We start from the raw sequence: 17,079 nt of genomic DNA, 5'->3' as shown, positions 1-17,079 counted from the left end.
GCACCCACGATCGCTCGCGCGGCTGCATTCTGGACAAGCTGAAGTCGCCGAATACTCTTCAAGGGCAGCCCCATGTAGAGCACGTTGCAGTACTCCAGCCTAGAGGTCACAAGGGCACGAGTGACTGTTGTGAGAGCCTCCCGGTTCAGGTAGGGACGCAACTGGTGCACCAGGCAAACCTGGGCAAATGCCCCCCTGGTCACAGCTGATAAATGGTGTTCAAAAGTCAGCTGTGGATCCAGGAGGACTCCCAAGTTGCGGACCCTATCTGAGGGGCGTATGATTTGATCCCCCAGCCTGAGAGATGGAACACTTGGCCAATTAGTAGGAGGGAAGCACAGCAGCCACTCAGTCTTATCTGGATTTAGAACAAGCTTGTTAACCCCCATCCAGTCCCTAACAGCCTCCAGGCCCTGGCTCATCACGTCCATCGCTTCATTGAGTTGGCACGGGGCGGACAGATACAGCTGTGTATAGTCCGCACACTGGTGGTATTTTATCCCGTGCCGTCGAATGATCTCACCCAGCAGTTTCATGTAGATATTAAAGAGGAGGGGGGACAGGACCAAACCCTGCAGCACCCCATACGTTAGGGGCCTAGGGGTCGATCTCTGCCCTCCGACTAACACCGACTGCGACCTGTCCGAGAGGTAAGAGGAGAACCACCGTAAGACAGTGCCTCCCTTTAAGGATTACCTAAACATTTACTAATTATATAATATAAGTATAATCTTGGGTTCAAAAGTTTTATTTCTTTTAAAACAAACATTTCATCATTCCTCAAACATTGGAGTACAATTTTTTGTGTGTCAAAATAGTTCTATTTTACCACCAAATTCTTGTCTAGCCTAATGTATACCCCACCCTCCCTCCCCCCTCCCCCCAACCCCCTCCTCCTTCCCCCCCCCCCCCCGACTTCCCAGAACCCGTACCCGGTATGGATTTTTAACAAACACAGTCTAAAATCTATTGAGAAAAAAAGAAATAAAGAAATTAATGACATCTCTACATTGATCTTAGCTTCTTCTTGCTGAGCTAACTTTAAACAATTTAAATCATTTCTGATCATAGGCTAACTGGAATTTCTTGGTCCCGTATTTATTTTGTATATAGTCAATCCATTTTTTCCAGTCTCGTTTATATCTCTCATTTGAGTGATCTTTAAGATATGCCGATATATAAGTATAATCCTTATTGTCATAGTACTTAAATACAACGAAATTGGTTTTAACCTCACTGGTGCAAAATTATAACAGAAACAAAAAAAGAAAGAAAAAACTAGCATGTGCATGAAGTAATTGTGATTGTATTTAAAAGTCTCACAGGATAGAAACTATCTTTAAACCTGTTTGTTCAGCTGGCTATACTTTTATGCCTTCTGCCTGATGGTAGAAGTGCAAAGAGACACTGACCAGGGACTTCCTTACTCTGCTAAAGCAGCGCGATCTGGCGATGTCATCCAGTGGTGTCAGAGGGCAACCAATAGTTTCTTGTGCCGAATTGATCACTCTCTGTAGTGCCTTCCTGTCCGCAGCTATTACACCGGCATACCATACTGTAATACAATATGTGAGGACACTTTCTATGGTGGACTGATAGAAAGAGGTCATCAGCCGTTGTTCCACCTGATTTTTTCGCAGGACTCTAAGGAAATGAAGTCTCTACTGGGCCTTTCCACTCACCAGAGACATGTTGTTTTTCCAGGTGAGATCTTGACTAATAAGCACTCCCAAAAATTTAAAAGGGGAAACCCTCTCCACATAGCCTCCCTCGATATACAGTGGGGCAGGTTCCTCTCTGCGCTTCCAGAAATCTAGCACCATCTCCTTTGTCTTACTAGTATTTAGATGTAAGTTGTTTCTTTAGCACCATGTGGATACCTTCTGGACTTCTTCCCTGTATGCTGATTCGTCCCCTCCAGTTATGAAACCCAGCACTGTTGTGTCACCTGCAAACTTTATTATGATGTTGGATGGATCAGAGGATATGCAGTCATATGTATACAGCAAGTACAGGTATGGGCTGAGCACACAGCTCTGGGGGAAGCCTGTGCTGAGCTTTAGAGTGGAATATGTAAAGGACCCAACCCTTACTGTTTGTGGACGATCTGTCAAGAAGTCTTTGATCCATTCACAAGTGAGAGGAGGGAAATTCAGGTCAGTCAACTTTTCAACGAGAATTCCTGGTAAGATGGTGTTAAAGGCGAAGCTATAGTTTATAAAAAGCATTCTGACATAATTCCCAGATTTCTCAAGGTGGCTCAGTGCAATATGTAGAGCAGTGGTGATGGTGTCCCCTGTCGACCTGTTGTTCAATAAGCAAACTGGTATTGATCAAAATTTGGTGGAAGACAGGACTTGAGGTGTTGTAGGACCAGTCTCTCAAAGCTTCATCACTATAGACGTCAGTGCAATGGGTCTATAGTCATTCAAGCTTTTTATGGCTGCTTTCTTCAGAACTGGGATAATTGTGGCTGCTTTCAAGCATGATGGGACTCTAGCCTGTTGCAGGGAGAGGTTAAAAATCCTTGTCAGGACCCCTGTTAATTGGTCAGCACAGGTTTTTACCACTTTCCCCAACAACCCGTCTGGACCTGCAGCTCTATTGGGATTCACAGCCTTCAGCTCAGCTCTCACTTGATGTACATCCAGGGTGAGTGGTTGGAGGTCAGAGAGCCTTTGGGCTAGAGCCACAGAGACTGATCTTTTGACCTCAAAGCGAGTGAAGAAGCTATTTAGCTCCTCTACTAGCAGGGCATTAGCATTGGTGATTTTTTTCGTATTGCCCTTATAGTTGGTTAGGTGTTGTAGCCCCTGCCACACCTGTCTTGAGTTATTATCTTCCAGATACTTCTCTACCTCTGTTTAGCCGCCTTAATGCCTCTTCTCAAGTTTGCCCTGGTTTCATTTTATTTGTCTTCGTTTCCTGCCTTGAAGGTGGAGTTTTGGGCTCTCAGAAGTGATTGTATCTCTGCTGACATCCAGGCTTTAGATTACTGTAAACTCTGATGTGCTTATTCACTGTTACATTGTCTGTGCATGTTTTAATGTATGAGAATACAGTGTCAGTGAATTCTTGCAGCTCCAAATGTTCAAATATATTCCACTCAGTAGTCTCAAAGCAGTCCTGCAACTGGCAGAGTGCTCCCTCCGCCAGATTTTGACAGTTTTCAAGACTGATCGTATCCTTTTCCTAAGGGGGATATACTTTGGGCACAGTAGCAGAGAGATGTGGTCAGAGAAGGGGATTGCTCTATATGCCTGTCTTAAGTTTGTGTACATATGGTCTAGTGGGTTCTTACCTCTGGTGGTACACTGAACATACTGCAAAACTTAGGGAGAACAGACTTTAGATTGGCTTAATTAAAATCCCCAGCCACGATAAAAGCGCCCTCAGGGTAAGTTTGCTGCTGCCTCTCGATGGTGTCATGTAACTTAGAGAGCGCTGCGCTAACATTTGCATCAGGTGGAATATAGACATCAGTGATAACTATAAGAGAAATCTCTCTAGTTAAATAAAATGGCCAACAAATGACAGTTAAGAATTCCACATCTGCAGAACCGTGAGTATAAGCAACTCTACTTTTAGTGCACCAGTTATTATGTGTGTAAATACAAAGTCCTCCACCTTTGCTTTTACTAGAGTTGCTGTTTCTGTCAAAGCGGTGTGTGGTGCAGTTAGTTAGCTCCACTGACGCATCCGGTACAAGTGGATGAAGCCAGGTCTCTGTGATGATCATCACACAGTAGTCACGAATGACCTTATTCGCTGCCATCCATAGCTCTAGTTCATCTAGGATCTAGAGTTGGTTAGAAAAATGCTTGGTAATGCTGGTCTGTGAGGCTGCTTCCATAACCGAAACCAGCTCTGCATCCCCGCTTCTGCTTTCGGTCTCTTCACCCGCCTCCTAGGCCCAACAACGATCCATGAAGAGCCTGGCAGTCTTACTATGTCACTCGGTATATTAGGAGACTGCTGGAAGTTGCTGGTAATATCTAGTCGACTAGAAGATCCAATCTTTAATAACTCCCTGTGTGTATAGACTAGTTTTTACTTAACTCTACTGTGGCACCAGGAGCTCAATAAATCAGACTGAGAGAAAGAATTGGATGAGAAATAATGATGATAAAATAGTACAACAATAAACAAATACTATTATCCTGGCTCATTTAGAAGGGCAGAAATATTGACATCTTTCATCTTACCTTGACTTGACTCTGGATCCTGAAATAGAATGATTCATTCCATATTGGATCTTTGCAATTTGTAACTGTTTTGGTTCGAAATTTTTCCACTGAGGAAGTAGGAAGCCACAAGGTCACATAGCAATCAGATTCAGTAACTGTATGTAAGAATAAAAAATGAGTTACGGTCAGAAATGATGATCATTCCAGCATAGACAGACCATTTATCTTAACCTTGAAGTGAGATAAATCTCAAATAGCACATTTAAAATCTTCAGGTATTTTAGTAGGACTGTATTTCATATTTCACTATAATTTGGATCCTGAAATGATTATAAACTGCTTTTTCAATTTCCAGAGTGGAAAGGGTGGGTTCAGTTCCCAGGATGAAGATGACTCTGATTCAGTCAAATTATGGTTGAAATTTAATTTTTGGGAGTTTCAGAGTGCTTCATATTATTTCATTTCTATATAAAATGTTATAACGAGGAAGAATATATTTTATATCAATTAAGTCTTCTGTCATGCTATTTTTTATAATAATTTTATTAAACATGACAATTAAAAAGATAAAAAGTAATACAAACTAAAAATCAAAAAAAAAATAAGAAAAAAATAAGTGAAGAGTGTTAGAATATTCATGACTGGGAGAAACATGGTAACAAGGTCAGCCAATGAATAGGCATAGCAACTAAGTCAGCCAATGAGAGCTTAAACATATCTTAGTCTGTGCTGAGAATCGAAACTGAAAATGCTCTGTCTGCTCTGAACTCTGAAACTGTTCTCTCCTCCTTGTGTTCTGCTTGTAACTTCTACCACGTTGAAAGAATTTACTATTGGTATTGTACACTTATTCATCTGTTATTATGTATGTATGTAAAGAAGTTGATATGTATGTATGTATGTATGTATGTATGTATGTATGTATGTATGTATGATTTCTCTCTTCATCACAAGAATAAACAATTTTGGTAATTTATCACTTTCTTTTAAAATACAACAAATGATTTCTTTTTCCCCATCTCTTATCTATAAACAAAACAATAAAGTTGTATCATTTAGTCTTGGTAAACAAAAACTCATTAAAGGTCATCAGAGCTAATAGCATATTTGAAGTTTGATCAGATAAACAAACCTTATATTCCCTTTTAATAACCTTGATCTTTAATCCCTTGAAAAATATGTCCTAAAACTTGATTGTTTTTTCTTTTTTCCTTTGTCCCATCTCACAAAACCCTTCAAACTTTTGACAAGTTTCTTTATTAAACCCAATATAAAAAAGTTATCCAGTCACTTTTTTGATTTGTTATTTATACCTTCCCTTTAATTATTAAGACATCAGTCAATTTCATTTGTGTATTCTGTATAGAATCTTTTCCTATATGATTCTTGTAGCCTTTCATCTTTAATTTCATTTTCAAATCAATCTCAATCTTGTCCACTAAAACTAGTTCCTTTTCCATAGTATCTTTTAAATACAGTCGCTGTATAATGGCAGACACTCTTAAACTTCCTGGCTCCATTGTTCACAAATATCCCTCAATATATCCAATATTCAAAATGTCTGCTACCAGTTCTCCAGAACCTGTCAGAACCTGCTGGATTTCACTCCTGGTTTAGTTCCTGAGTTAGCCGAGGGATTGTTTCAAGGTAGCTAGCTCAATCTGCTGTTAGATCAAAACACATTTTTTAAAATCTAAAACATTGATGCTGCATTAGCCTTTTCAGAGATGTAAACTTATAAAATATTGTATATATCTTGAAATAACACCCAATTCCTTACAACTGTTGTGTATTTCCGATCTCCTCAAAGCTATAGGATGTGTTGGCTATGGTTGAAAGGAGATGTTTGGAAGTGGCTGAGAGGGAAGGGAGGAGAGAAGTCATGCTGGGAAGATTGGGTAAAATTGGGCTGATGAAAATACACACTAGCAACTATTAAGGGGTGAAAGAAAGAGAGGATCAGCAAGAAGTAGCCTTGCCCTTCTTGCTTTGTAAATGTGGTTCAGTGGTGAGTTGCCAATTTTTTTTACTACCGGTTCCGGCACGCTCTCTCTTTCTCGCATGCACAGAAGCGTTTGGGGGGTGGGCAGAGCCTCCCGTCGCTGCAACTACTGGTTCACCTAATCCCAACTGAACTGTGAGCAACCCATATCTGATGTAGTTCCATCCAAATCCAAAACAACCAAATTTAACTGGTTTCACTTTTACTAAATCCAAAATTGTTTCAGAAAGTTTCCCGATCGCTACAATTTATTCTAGGTTGAAACAGAAGCATTTTTCATTTTGAGATATTCCTAGGTTAACAGTTTTGCTGCATTTTCTCTGATGCTGACTTATACAAAACAGGGAGAGAAAAAACACACACCATGGCTGAGTCATAGAAAACTGCTTCTGTTTTCAGTAGAAAAAATGCTGGCATGGGCACACAGTAAATGCTCGGAGAAATGATTCACCGAGATGAAATGTAACTAGGAAGTATTTTTTTAGAAGTGGAAATATTGAAAATAAAGCTGGATGTGTGCATGTGAAAGTTAGCACAAAAGAATCACTTCTCTTGTCATCAACCGGACTATTGCTAATTCTATTTCTCTTCATCACAACTTTTTTTTTGTGTGTGTGTGTATATTTTTTCTTTTTTTTTTTTTATAAAACAGAACTTTTTTGTTTTTCTTTAAAAAAAAACACAAATATGTCATCATTTGTCAATCATTAAGACATTGAAGTTCTTCATCACAACTTTGAGTATTTATACAGACACTCACAGAAAAATATCACTCTGTTACATATCATATAACACCTCAGTGTTACACTTGAGTGGTGCATTTTCTTGGGAAAATCAAGAATTTCAATTGGAAAATAATCCAACCCAAAAACTGTGGATTAATATAATCAGATGAGGAATGAGTATATTGCAGGGGCAAATTACCATTCAGTAGTACAAGGAAGAGCCAATTCCCCACTCCAACCCCCTTTTTTTAGTTTTTAGGAATGATTCTGAGGAAAGAAGGAAGATAGAGAACAACTTCTCTTCAGGGTTTACATTCAGAGGATTTGAATGTAAACCCTGATTTGACACTAAAGTGAAACCTTACTTAAATGGATTATTTGGGGAGGTGTGCTATTATTGACAAATATCATTACATATGGTTATTATAACAATTTCTGTCATTTGCATGATTACATCGTTATGAAGAATCGATAATGATATCCTTATGCAAATGAAGTAACAATTTTACATATGATGTAGCTTGTGTAACAATATTAGCATATATAACTCTTGTGAAGCAGAAACTCATTGCATTAATTGCAGAGTCCAATGAAGTGAGATCTATAAATCAAGATTTCAATGTGCTATGCTTTATTTAGTTTCTTGCCCCTTCCCACAGAACTATAATGTAATGCTTGTGGAAGATAAGTCAACACTACATCAATAATATATCAATTTCTTCAAAAGATGAAAAGTCTTTTTTTAGATACAATGAGATCAGCAATGTCATGGATGGCTGATACTACTAATTCAGTTTTATACCTTGCTTAAAATAGTTCTTTTCTTTAAAAAAATGTTTCTTGAGAAGATTCCTCAACTTGGTTCCATCTAGATATAGATATAGATATGGGAGCCCTGGTGGTACAGTGGTTAAAATGCAGTATTTCAGGCAAACTCTGCATACAGCTTGGAGTTCAATCCTGATGGGGCTCAAGATTAACTCAGCCTTCCATCCTTCTGAAGTTGATAAACTGAGGACCCAGATTGTTGGAGGTAATATGCTGACATTGTAAAACCATATAGACAGTGCTGTAAAGCACTATGTGATGTTATATAAGTATTAATGCTATTGCTATTAATTATGTCTGGGATTATGACTCCCAGAATTATGATTGGGGATTTATCTAATCCAGCACAATTAGAAGATACATGTAACAGGAAAGCAAAACATATACTAGCATATATGTCATCATTTGTATTAATAGGTGCAGAATATTAGATCATTCCCATCATGATTAACAATGTCGGAAGGAACCATAATCCATATCCATGTATGTTAAATGTGCCTTTTAAGCCAAAATGTTCACTTTAATTGCAATTTCTTATTAATGCTATCCATTTTTCTAGATTACAATGTTAACAGATTTTAGGGGGTGGGTGGGAAGAAAATTGCCTTTGTAAATGGAATACTTGGTTCTTTTCTTGGAGGAACAGAATATACTTCAAAGAGAAGAAAAGGAAAAAGACATTGTATTCTGCACAACCTAGACAATCTAGAACTACACCGCCTACGGTCGGACGTAAGTGTAGTACACAAAATTATCCACTACAACGTCTTACCGGTCAATGACTACTTCAGCTTCATCCACAATAATACAAGAGCATACAACAGATACAAACTCAATGCAAACCTCTCAAAATTTTATGGCAGAAAATACGACTTCAGCAACAGAGTGGTCAATGCCTGGAATGCATTACCTGACTCTGTTATCTTAAACTGTCTACTATTGACCTCACCCCATTCCTAAGAGATCTGCAAAGGGGGTGTGCATAAGTGCACCATCGTGCCTACCGTCCCTGTCCTACTGTCCCTATTTATTTGTACCCATTTCATTCATATTCATGTTTATTTTTATACCTATTGTCTTTATCAAATAAATAAATACAATAACAAATAATATCCATGCCACTAGCATTTATTCATATTTACAGTGCTGGCTGTGCCAGCATACCACTAGTTTGGTCTAGTCGGTTTGTCATCCTGGAACACTAATGAGAAATTGCCATACCTGCTGCCTCTTTATACTGTCTCCCCTGCACCTCTAAGTCGTGATTTCCTGGTTTTCTTTTTCTTAATAATCTAGTAGCAGCCCTCTGGTTTAAACAATCCCACATAGGACTCTTTATAAATCACTGCCTTCTACCATTTGTCTGCCAGGATAGTTTTTCAATCCATATTGTCATTCAAGAAAGAAAGAAAGAAAAATCCTTTAAAAATCTTTTTGAAAATACATTGGCATGTCAGTTAGGGCACCTTTAAGGCTGCAATCACTTTCTACATTTACCGCAGAGTTAAACTGCCAAGTTACTGTTGTTTGCTTGTCACTTTAATTAAATGACACCATTATCAGTTTATCTATAACCTGATGCTGAACATATCTAGCTTTGCAGAAGGCACAAATCATGGATTAGAAATAGTCGGTATGGTAGTATGCAGGGGGAAAAAACAACACAACCAGTATTCAAAGCCACAATATTTATTGCACTATGGCAATCAGGCAGTGGCATTTTCTCCTTTTGTAGAAAGGGAGAGGGGATGCACAGGATTTTCCTAGGTAGTAATCAGAGCACAACAAAAGGACAAGCCATAATCACATGAAAATTTTTACCCCAAGTGCAATTCATCTTGTAAAGTGACAAAAAAAACATCTGAGACCAGACACAGAGTTTGAACATGCATCCATCCGAGATGCTCCACAAGCAGCAATGCCAACTTTCAGAAACTATCAGATGAGTTGGGCCTATTTTCCTCCTCTTTGCCTGGATTCCAAAATAAACCTCCTAAGTTACTACATCTGATTGACTAGTCCTTCTAAGGTTTTGTCTACTCATGAATTTATTTAATGCATGCATTTGTATCCTATATACTTTATAGATTATAAGAAGCTTACAGCACACAATTAAAACACGATAAACATATAAAAAATGATCAAACACCATACCCGTCTCTCCCACTGCACTTGATATTCACCATCCATCCCAAAGTCTCAGTGAAAGAGAACAATTTTCTCTATCTTCCAAAAATTAGCATAGAAGGAGCCAATCCTAAATGGGGATGAGGGAGGAGCAAACTGTTCCTGAGAAAGGGCTGCCATCAAGAAGGTTTAATTTTGAACTTCTTCTCCCTATGTCAGGGGTATCAAACTCACATCGTCACGGAGGCATCATGTGATGTACCAGGACTCCCCCCCCCTTTCACTAAACCAGGGGTGGGCATGGCCAGTTTGCAGGATGGGTTTTTGACAGCCTTGCCCTACGTTAAGAAATGGGTTGCAGCCACTTCCTGTACTTGGGGTTTCTGGGCTGCAGTCAGGATGCAGTTGTTGGTTTGCTGCTCTATTAATAATATCAATAGTTGTTTATCTGCCCGTTATCCTGATTTGAAGGCCTGTAGGCCTACATCCCACTGTGATATGACTGCAGCATGTTTCAAGAAAATGTGATGTGTGTGAAATGGGCAAATGGTTTCTTCCAATCATTTTTTAACTTAAAAAAAAAGGCCTACATGCTTGCATAGTCACATGGTCAGTCCAGAGGGGAAAAATTTCCTTGAAAAGATGTTGAAGGTAAACTATCCTTTTTAAAAGAAAGAAGTCAGTTGGAGGAGCTACTTCAGCCACCTCACACGATTTTTTTAAAAAAAAATAGGCACAATTCTTCAGCCAGTCCATAGATATTTCTTCTCCCCAAGCCAGTTAAGTTTCCCTTGTGGCTATCATTCATCCCGTTCATCACTGACTCCTGACTCTCTTGGGGCAGAAACTACCAAATCTGTATTTAAAAGTATTCCCTACTGTAAATATTCTGCTACTTGTATTATACTCTAGCCTCTCATTTTTATTTTGTTCTTTCTAGTGATACCTTGATTAGCCAAAAATTACATTATATCTATATTTACATTAAAACAGTCATATGGTAATCAGAGGTGATATTCAGCAGGTTCTGACCAGTTCTCGAGAACCGGTAGCGGAAATTGTGAGTAGTTCAGAGAACCGGTAAATACCACCGCAGACTGGTTCCGCCTGCATCTATTCTTTGCCTCCCAAGTCCCAGCTGAACGGGAGGGAATGGAGATTTTACAGTATCCTTCTCCTGCCATACCCACCAAGCCCCGCCCACCAAGCCATGCCACGCCCACCACACCACGCCCACAGAACTGGTAGTAAAATTTTTTGAATCTCACCACTGATGGTAATAGAGATGGTCCTCAACAGTACATTTAGCAACCATTAGACGTTACAATGGCACTGAAAAAAGTGAATTATGAACGTTTTGAGACTTAGGACCACATGGTCATGTGATTTACATTCAGATGCTTGACAACTGGTTCCTAGTTATGATGGTTGCAGTTTATTGGGGGTTGTGTAATTCCCCTTTTGCAACTTTCTTTTTTTTAATTATTTTTTTTATTTTCCATTTTCATAACATACAATCACATGTATACTATTACATAGCCAGTATCCTATTGTATTAAGTAGTAATTACATCAGTTCCTCTTGTCATCAACGCCCAAAAAGATACATTATTAGCTCTTTTGCTCTCCCTACTGCTCTTCCTTTTGCAACTTTCTGACAAACAAAGTCAAAGGGAAATTTAGATTCATTTAACAACCACGTTACTAACTTAACACATGCAGTGATTCACTTAACAACTGTGGCAAGAAAAGTTGTAAAATGGAGCAAAACTCTCTTAACAAATGTCTCACTTAGCAACAGGAATTTTGATCTCAATTGCAGTCATAGATCGACGGCTACCTGTACTTGTAGGAGAGATCAATCTGGGCTTAATAAGAAATAAACAAAAAAAGCATAATTTTCTGTATCAGTTGAAGTAACTATATAGGTCACCACAACTGAAAAATGCAAGAAGGAAGAAAAAAAAAACAAGTAGAGGCAGTTATATCTCAATGAATAATTTCCAAAGCAATACACCTATATTAATTAGGGGAAATGATTCAACAGTAAAACTTATGAACATAATATAAGCCCTGAAAGGAAATTAAGCTATTTTGCTTATGTATTTATTCTAACATTCTACCTTGACTTTCCTTTTCAAATATAGCACTCATAACAAATAAACAAAATTCAGCCAACTGTAGCAAAGTTAAAACTACATTATTAGGTCATGAAATAAATAATAAAACACTTTTGTAAAATCCATTCAAGGCATCTTACAAGGTAACGTAAGTGGCTAATAGGACCAGCAAAATAATCAGAATTAATATAACAGATCTATTCACATCATTTAAGTTCTATGAGACACAATACGTACCATAGTCAACAAAAGAAAAGAAAAAAACAGAAACATAAGCAATCACTAAGACTTGATTCAAAAGAGCAAGAAAACAAAAGAAAGGTTTTAATGTGCTAGAAGGCCAGCAAGGGCAAAAATCATGATTACATTGGGAACAAAGGATATATACACAAAAAAGGGCCCATTACCCTGCCACAAACATATAGTATCTGTTAACAAGGCTGTTAACAGATCTTATGGAAGTTACTTGAGGAAAAAAATGAGTTCATCCTTCCTATTCTATTCTATTCTATTCTATTCTATTCTATTCTATTCTATTCTATTCTATTCTATTCTATTCTATTCTATTCTATTCTATTCTATTCTATTGTTTTAAAAGTAATAACCAGAACCTTGAATTTGTTTGCAGAAATTAATGGTTATCAAATACCATTGATATATAGTGAATATTCCAAATAATTCACCCAAAATTTTTGCTAATTTTAGACACAATTTCCTTTACCAGCTTATCAAAGTATTGTGATGAGAAAGGTAGCCATTTACAGAGGTTATTTCCAGTAATTGAAATACAGGTAATGTATCTTCCATTACTTCCACAACTGATTATGTGACATATGGACACAATTGGGGCAAAATACTAATTGAACAATCCATCTGGAAAAGTTGTGTCTAGCCAGATCTAGGAAGATTCAGACCTGCTCAAATCAGACTGATAGCCTGTCCCTGGATTATGTGTTTTCTAACCAATCATGCTTCTGACCATCCAGATTTATTTTCAGTTTTTTAAACTTTTTATCCAACTCATCACTAATTTTTAAGAGCCAAATTTTCTGTATTTCCCCAAGTAATATGAAACAAAAATAAATAGCTGAATTTTATAAATGAATTTATGAAGCTGTTTGTATTCTTATTCATAGACTATGAAGTGTCAGAATAGGGTTACCATGTTTGGATTGACAAAATCTGGATGACCTTGAGATTGTAGCTAGGAGTTATAAAAATGAACATGTTTGCAATGATTATATTTATAAGGATTAGTGTCTTGGTGTAAATCCAATTAATGGTTGTATTTATACAGATTTTTATAACTTCTATTCATTGGTGAAATGAATTATAGGTAATATTGTGTTAGACAAGGCAAAATGTTAGTACATACATATCCATTTGCAAGAGGGACAAGTGCAAAATTGTCCATGTGATGTCACAAAGCGAAGTATCCTTTTGACCTTGTGTATTACTATTAGATACAAGCTAAGTCACATGACTTGTACTATAATATCATAATGCATATTTTGTTATTTGATATGCTCCCCCTTATATTCTCATGAGTTTATTTATTTACATAATTTAGAGGTCAACCAACTCCAAAGGATTCTGAGCTGCTTGAATGTTTTTGAATGAGAAATGATATCAAATTAAGAAGAGATCATGCAGGTGCAGAAAAAAACCATACATTACACAAAAGAATAACTACAGAAACTCAACAGCCTCCCTTCCCAAGATGTGAGAGAACAGCCAGATTTTCTAGGCATACATAATCATTGCTTCACAAAGCCTTTATTAAGCCACTTCACTAATTAAAGCTTGATTGACAACCCTATTTAAGTATACTATCAGTTGACATGATGAGGAAATGCAAATAGTTGGTACATTTTAGAATACTGAGAACTCCTTTATATTCTTGCTGCCATTATTTGGAGCTTAGTTTAAGAAATTCCAAATGTGTAACAATTAACTTGTTTAATGTATGAATCAAGCTTGAAATAACTGTTGGGAAATATTGGCCGAGTTAAAAAAAGCTTCCCCCATCACTATTGCAATGACAGGTGACTAAAACTCTTTGGGACAATGGTGATAATATTTGGAAATTCATAGTGTGGTTAAGCTTATTACATGCATGCTCAAACCACAGGTTGAATTTCAGGTAAGTGCCATAGCTACAGTGTGTACTCACTGGTGAGTTTGATTTAAGTTGTTTATCCTTCTGGCTTCCATAGAAGAGGAAGTAGGAGTGAGCTGAAAATAATCCAGTATCTCTTCTGCTTTATCTCTTCTCAATAGGCATGCGGGGGTTGATATGGGTCAGTGAAAGGGTAGAAACACAGTTTTCCCCATGTCAGATTGTTCTGATTCTGTTCAAAATCCTACATGATTTATCTAAACTCTGTGTGAGTGTGTATGAATATGTACATATCAGTAATGGTATTCCATTCTCTTCACTACTGGTTAGATAGTGGGAGCACACATCTGGGCACGTGCAGAAGTTCTGTGATAATGTCAGGGTGGGTGGGCGGAGCCTCGAACTGGTGCGAACTGGCTGCATACCACCTGTGGTACGTATGTATGTGTAGTGTTTATTGGCCATGAACTGCCAAGTTGGTTGAGATACTATCTGGTAGGAATGCTGACTAGCAAATAGGCTGGCACACAGGGAAATTCCTTATTCTTGGTTTAAGCTAAGTCAATCTCAAAGTTTCTTCTCAGGGCTAAATTAGATGCTATTCATCTTAGTCCTTGAGCCAGCAGAAAACTATACTGACATAAAAATTGCTGTTCTCACTGGCGATCTCTTTTCAGGTGTCGGCAAAATTATTCTGTCATTCCTGTTCCAGCATACAGTCAAAGGTGTTATTATTATCCAGCATTATGTATTTTAGTTTATTTTAATAACAATCTCTCCAAGGTTCTTTTCATATGAGAAGAAGCTAAGCTTCTATACTTGTAGCATTCTTTCAATGAGCCTCAGTTATAGTCTTCTATGTTTTAAATCAGTCAATCAGAATAGAGCTGGAAGGAACCCTGCAGGTCTTCTAGTCCAGTGGTCTCCAACCTTGGCAACTTTAAGACCTGTGGACTTCAACTCCCAGAGTTCCTTAGCCAGCAAAGCTCTCAAGCAGGAGACCCTACAGTATTTCAAACAAATGACTGTCCAGTCTCTTCTTATTGTGATGAAGCACTCACAACGTGTGGAGGCAAGTTGTCCCACTTGTTAACTTGATCTTGCTGATCCAAGACACTTGGAGATCTGGTGGGTACAATATGCCAATTTGGGGGTCCAATTTGAAAGAATCAAAATTTTCTACTCCACTAAACAAAATGCCCCTAGAAGAGAGTGCTCAGGGACTGGAGGGGAAGGGGGTGTACCTACAACAGCCAAAAATAGCCAACTAGAGTTGGGCTGATCCCATGGCTTGATTATAGAATAATCACTGAAACATGTCTAATTGTATCTGTGAGAGGAGCATTCTTGAGCTGAAGCGCAAATTTGCAGGCAAGAGTTTTCCCTGGCATCTTTGGATATGGCAGCAAGGATTCTTATCAAAAACCCTGGCAAACTGCTTTTAAAAGGCTTCTTGTATATTTAACAAGATAGACATTTTGGGGAGTAATATTAATGTTCACACATATACAATACTTTCAGTATATCATGAAAACATGATCAAGAACGAAAATACTCACACCAATCTTCTCGATGGAGATTTCTCATTCGAATAATTCTTACAGTTAAGATATAACATGGCGACTCCATACTCTGCAAAACAGGAAGGAAGGAAGGAAGGAAGGAAGGAAGGAAGGAAGGAAGGAAGGAAGGAAGGAAGGAAGGAAGGAAGGAAGGAAGGAAAAAAAAATACAAGGATGGACTCTTCAACTGATAAATGTAATTCTTCTGAGTTATAATTAGAAATGCTGGTGAAGTTATCTGGACTTTGGGCTGGGAAAAGCACCTATTTTCATTTGGAAACCCTCCTATCCCAAAGTATTTATGCTTTTGAAGACTCCAGATAAATACATTTTAGGACTTTCCCTGCTTGTACAAACAGGTCATGGCAACATCTTTATCTGCTGTGTCCCCATGATGATACTGTCAAGCTTGGAAGCTTCTTTCATTGGGGGTGTTACTTGGAGCCCTGACAGTTACCTTGCTTTCAGCCCATGCGTGACACAGCCTTAAGCCATTTTTAGGTGTGCAGAACTGGGTTGTTTCCCATCTTGTTCTAAAATGGTCAAAGTATATGAAAGCTGCTTAAAATCTGTTAAAAATAGCTACCTCAAAGGGAGGTGATTGGCAATGACTTGAAACATGACAAGGATAGGGATCGGCATCAAGGACAGCAAGTTTCAGACCAATATACTTTTCTGCCGACTCAAGGATGGGTGAATAACCTTCAACTCAGCAGAGATTTAAAACGTTTAGGATCAATGGCATATTATTGTGATTAGGCATAACAAATTGGTGGTGGTGGTGGTAAGGAAATTGAATGGAAGAGGAATGAAGGAAATGAAGAATGAAAAAGAATGCCTTGTGTTTATGCAAGTTAATTAGCACTTAGTTGCTTCCAAAATGCAGCATCTCTCTTATTTAATGCAAGCATTATTGTTGCTGAATGTTAGATGGGTTATAATCATTGGCACAAACTCTAACTGGATAACCAAGATTTTTTTAAAAAGGATCATAGAACAAATCAACCCAGAGTTTTTATTGGGAACAAATGATCAGACTCAAATGACACATTATACAAAGACCTAACCCTTGGGAAAGAGGTTCCTTCCAAAATTCAAGTGGCCCCCAGCCTAGTAGCATTTCAAAGGGCCCTGAGATTGTGACTCTTCACCCAGGCCTTTGGTGAGGATAACTGATGTCTCTTTCTTACTGCCTCCCAGCAGCTTTGTTTTCTTTGTCCTCTTTATTTTTGTTATCTTTTATTGGCTTTGTAGTTTTTATATTACTCTTTTGTATTTAAATTTTTGTAACAATTATAAACCAGTTTTCTGGGAGTAAGCTGGCATAAACATTAAATATATTGTTGCTGTTTGCATGGTCAGCCAGAGGTTTAAACTAGATTTGGCATTTTTATTCACCAGTTGAATCCT

The 17,079-nt window shown here is 38.0% G+C and overlaps 1 protein-coding gene across 1 annotated transcript in view; it reads right to left on the bottom strand.

The window, feature by feature from the left end:
- LOC116505955 (cytosolic phospholipase A2 epsilon-like) overlaps positions 1–17,079 on the bottom strand; it is a 58,518-nt gene that overhangs the window by 37,916 nt on the left and 3,523 nt on the right. Inside the window, exons 3-4 of the mRNA XM_032213468.1 lie at positions 15,667–15,739; positions 4,206–4,342 (exon numbers count right to left, since the gene is read on the bottom strand). Of these exons, the coding sequence (XP_032069359.1) occupies positions 4,206–4,342; positions 15,667–15,739 (210 nt within the window). The remainder of the gene's footprint in view (positions 1–4,205; positions 4,343–15,666; positions 15,740–17,079) is intronic.

Source organism: Thamnophis elegans, chromosome 1, assembly GCF_009769535.1.
Source record: "Thamnophis elegans isolate rThaEle1 chromosome 1, rThaEle1.pri, whole genome shotgun sequence".
Classification (NCBI taxonomy): Eukaryota; Metazoa; Chordata; class Lepidosauria; order Squamata; family Colubridae; genus Thamnophis; species Thamnophis elegans.
Note: the sequence above shows the minus strand (reverse complement) of the source record. Positions and strands in the feature narration are given on the sequence as shown.